This window comes from Chiloscyllium plagiosum, chromosome 26 (genome assembly GCF_004010195.1).
Source record: "Chiloscyllium plagiosum isolate BGI_BamShark_2017 chromosome 26, ASM401019v2, whole genome shotgun sequence".
Taxonomy (NCBI): Eukaryota; Metazoa; Chordata; class Chondrichthyes; order Orectolobiformes; family Hemiscylliidae; genus Chiloscyllium; species Chiloscyllium plagiosum.
This window is the reverse complement of record NC_057735.1, coordinates 20,950,399-20,954,673: the sequence shown is the minus strand read 5'-3', so window position 1 is coordinate 20,954,673 and position 4,275 is coordinate 20,950,399. Positions and strand designations below refer to the sequence as shown.

General features: G+C 35.3%; 1 protein-coding gene across 1 annotated transcript; it reads left to right on the top strand.

Moving 5' to 3' along the window:
• Nucleotides 1–1,657: 1,657 nt before the first annotated feature.
• On the top strand, nucleotides 1,658–2,608 carry LOC122562937 (olfactory receptor class A-like protein 1). The gene has a single exon (XM_043716238.1). The coding sequence runs from the start codon at nucleotides 1,658–1,660 to the stop codon at nucleotides 2,606–2,608; it is 951 nt and encodes a 316-aa protein (XP_043572173.1).
• Nucleotides 2,609–4,275: the final 1,667 nt, after the last annotated feature.

Here is a 4,275-nt window from a genome sequence, read left to right as displayed (position 1 = left end):
CTTTGACGCTGCAGGGAAAATAGCCCCAGTCTATTCAGCCTCTCTCTAACCTTCCAACCCTGGCAAAATCCTTGTAAATCTTTGCTGAACCCTTTCAAGTTTCACCACATCCTTCCTATAGCAGGGAGACCAGAATTGCATTCAGTATTCCATAATGGCCTAACCAATGTACTGTACAGCCACAACATTTTCAAACAGATACTATTATCCTGTTTTTTGTTTGTTCCTTACTAAATCTCAAAGTTACAAATTCATTTGGAAATATATTGTAAATATGTTCAGAAATATACTGTTTATATTGACATGAATAAGACTGACCTTACGCCATAAGGACTGCCACAGTTCACTAGGTATCTCACCATTACCCTCTAAAGAGCAACTAGGGATTGGTAATAGATGCCAACACCCACATCCAATGAAAGAATAAGTGAAAAGAACTGACTGGCTTCAAATTTTACCGATCAGTTTGGATAACTGTGTCCTGACATATCCTTAGTTACTCCCTGTGATTGTGTACCGATGTCCAATCCACGAACAGTTCATTTACCGTTTCCATTTCTCTGTAAGGAAATACTTGCACCTTGCTGAACATTCTTTTTTCCCAGTTGATTCAATGTGTGATCACTAAACAATAGCATCACTGAAAAGACTATCATGTGACTGCAATCTACATGATCGAATATATGATTTACTTTGCTGCGCTATCTTTAATCACAAATGACTGATCAGTAGTATGTCTGGAGACAACCAGTGCAACCTCCTCAGCACAAGGGGTTTCGGGCCATTGACAGCACTGTTGTTCGAGCTTGCATATTTTTAGTTGAAAAGTGTGGCACTAGAAAAGCACGGTAGGTCAGGCAGCATCCGAGGAGCAGGAGAGTCGATGTTTTAAGCATCAGCTCTTTATCAGCTCTTCATTCCTGATGAAGGGTTTACACTCAAAACATCGACTCTCCTGTTCCGGATGCTGCCGGACCTGCTGCGCTTTTCCAGTGCCACACTTTTCAGCTCTGATCTCCAGCAGCTGCAGTCCTTACTTTCTCCTTACATATTTTTGTCCTTTTCTGTGAACACCATCAGTTTATTTCATTGCAAAATATTTCCTGTCTTTTAAAAATTTCAGAATTGGAAATTTGGATGGTTCAATCTATTAAATTGTTCACAAAACCTTTTCCAAATCTAATTAAGAGTTAAACAGAAATTGATATCTGGTAAAAGGATAAAAAGAGAGAATTGTGATGTGAGACCGATGCATAAAAATACTTACGCTACCTGAGAATTTTGATCTTTAACTATAATGAAATATAATGCAATGTTCATCTTGTTTGTAATAGCTCCTAGTTTAGAGGAGTTTTGCAGTTAAAGAGGATTTTAATCTTTGTTAAAAGAAACTGCACATAGATTATGCAACCATCTGGTCACTGCTAACAAAACAATAACTTCTCCCTAAAATAGTACTTCAATTAAATTTCAGTTACACTTTCAAGTTGTCTTCAATTATCAGCTGCAATAAATAATTGTTGTGAAAATGGTTGCTTGTGCAACTACTGTACTTACTTCATTATTTCTGACACACTAATATTGATTTTGTTCTGTCTAATACAGGCACCAAAACATCAAATTTAATAAACACAAATAATTTAAAGAAAACGATATTATGGAAGGAAGGAGTGGTGTCAAAGGTACACTCTACCTTCTGTTGACAGTGATTGGAATCCCAGGTAATATAATTATCATTGCATCACTCATCCACATTGCTTATTATGACCACAAGCTCCTTGCAGCAGATGCAATACTGTCCAATTTAGCTACTGTGAATTTGTTTGTGGTTCTGGTAAGATGTATCCCAGAAACCACAGCAGCATTTGGACTAAAGCAACTCTTTGATGACAATGGTTGTAAGATTGTAATTTTCATTTACAGAACTACCAGGTCTTTGTCAATCTGGATGACTTGTCTACTTAGTGGCTTTCAATGTATTAGTTTAATTCCAGTTACTCCAACTTGGTCCACTGTCAAAAGACAAGCACCAAAATACCTTGGTCCTGTTGTTGTGTTTTTGTTGTTGCTGAACATGTCCTTAAGTACTCCAGCTATATTATTCTCTATTTCCTCTGCAAATAACAGAACTGGCAATAAACACGCTGTGAATCTTGAGTACTGCTTTGTGAGATTCCCATCGCATACAGTAAAGCTGGCTAATGGTGCACTACAGACTTCCAGAGATGTTATACCCATTGTGCTTATGATTCTTGCAAGTGCTTATATTTTACTAGTTCTGTACAGACACAGGCTGCAAGTAAAAGAGATTCGGAACTCAAGCAACAAGCAGGGATCCACAATGGAGATCCGAGCAGCAAAAGCAGTGGTTACTTTGGTTACCCTTTATGTTCTTTTCTTCGGAATTGACAATATTCTCTGGATTTACACCTTGACGGTCGCTAGAACAATGCAGACCTCTCTCATCTCAGATCTCCGAGTTTTCTTTTCTTCCCTGTATGCATCAGTCAGTCCTATTGTTATCATTATTTCGAATAGAAAAGTTCACAACAAATTGAAATGCAGAAAGATAAAACAGGAAGCAATGTATTCAGAAACTGTTTCGTGAATCGTTTAAACACTAGATTTATGGAAATGTTAAACAACATAATGTTTAACATATTTCTAGATTTAAATTAATAATAAAGATTTTACGTATTGGAAATTCATTTTTAAGTATTCTTAATTTAACTTATATTGGAAAAGTTTTGACAACTGTCATTTGAATTTAGGATTGCAAGCGTTCAACTACACTGAATAAGTCCATTTGGTGACATTTTAGCTTTATTTTATTGACATTGCTGGAAAAACAAACAATATTTATTATAGATCCCTGACTGCCCTTGAAAACATGATAATGAGCAGCCATGTAGCAACATTATACCTGGTTTGGCCAAGGTACTCTCACAATGCTCTGAGGCAGGGAATTCTGGGATTTGAGCCCAGCAGTGATAAAGTCAGTCAGAATGACATTGTGATTCCATGTCTAAGGTGTTCTGCTTTAATGCACATTTCGCCGATGTGAATTCGCTGTAACATGATTGATGAATTGGGGATGCTGTTTCTAAAGTGCAAACTTTTAAAATGTGTGTTGGCTGTAATGTGATTACATCACCAACACTTTAAACGCTGTTTTTAAAGTGTAATGCAGGGTTGCACATGAATGCAACCATTGCGTTATAGAAGAACAGACCATACCTGCTGTGGTCACAGGTAGAGGCCACAGTTTCAGGTGATGTTGTTAAATAAGCCAAATTGGAGTATCTCTCAAAGGTTCTAAACTGATGCAATACTGGTACAAAACAAGGTGAAATATTTTCAAGTAGGAAATTTCACTCAACTTTGTTTCAAAATCTGTCTGACTCTTGGTTCAATTTAAATTGAAAATGTAATAATTCTATGAGGCACTGAATATAAACATCTGAATTGTGAATCTACTATAATTTGACCATATACAGTCTACTCAAAGACCATGTTAGCAATATTTTATGGACATAAACCTTATTTACTTTAATTATCAAAGTTGAGAAATGTTAGTATTTGCATTGTCCTCTGTTTGAATACGCACAATTTATCACTGGTAGGGTTCCCTTCTTTTCCAATCTCTCTACTATCTCATCTCTTGAAGAGTCTACTGCTTTAACTTGTGACAAATAAATGCAGACCAAGTTATCTCTCCACCTACACTTCCAAATTTCAGATTGGATCATTCTTTACTTTCTCTACACCCTTTCATATTGAGTATTATGTTCTACCTGCCTTCAGTCTGTTTTCTGTATGCATTAAACAAAGTAGCTGATAACAATTACTTTGAGGCTTAAAATAACATTATTATGCTTTTGGAAAAATGTAAAAATGGATATACTAAAATTGATATTCATGACTATCATTATTCTAATATTGGTATTCATGAAATACAGTATTGCATGAGCTATTTTAGTTTCATATTGTATTGCACTTTGAAATATATTATATATTGATCAGAATATTAATAGACTTCTTGAGTTAGGTTTATGCATATTCATTTAAGCTAATCATGTAAAATTGCACAAATGATTGAAAATGTCTATTGTGTTCCTCATTAGGCTTGAATATGAAAGTAACTATAACACAAACTGAATTGTTTTTTAAAAAAAATGGAATATATAAAAATCAAATAGGTTTGAATCCCAGTTTAGTTTTAATCAGCATTCAATCTTATTCAGTAACTATATACTGAATGGAAGTGAATTAGTG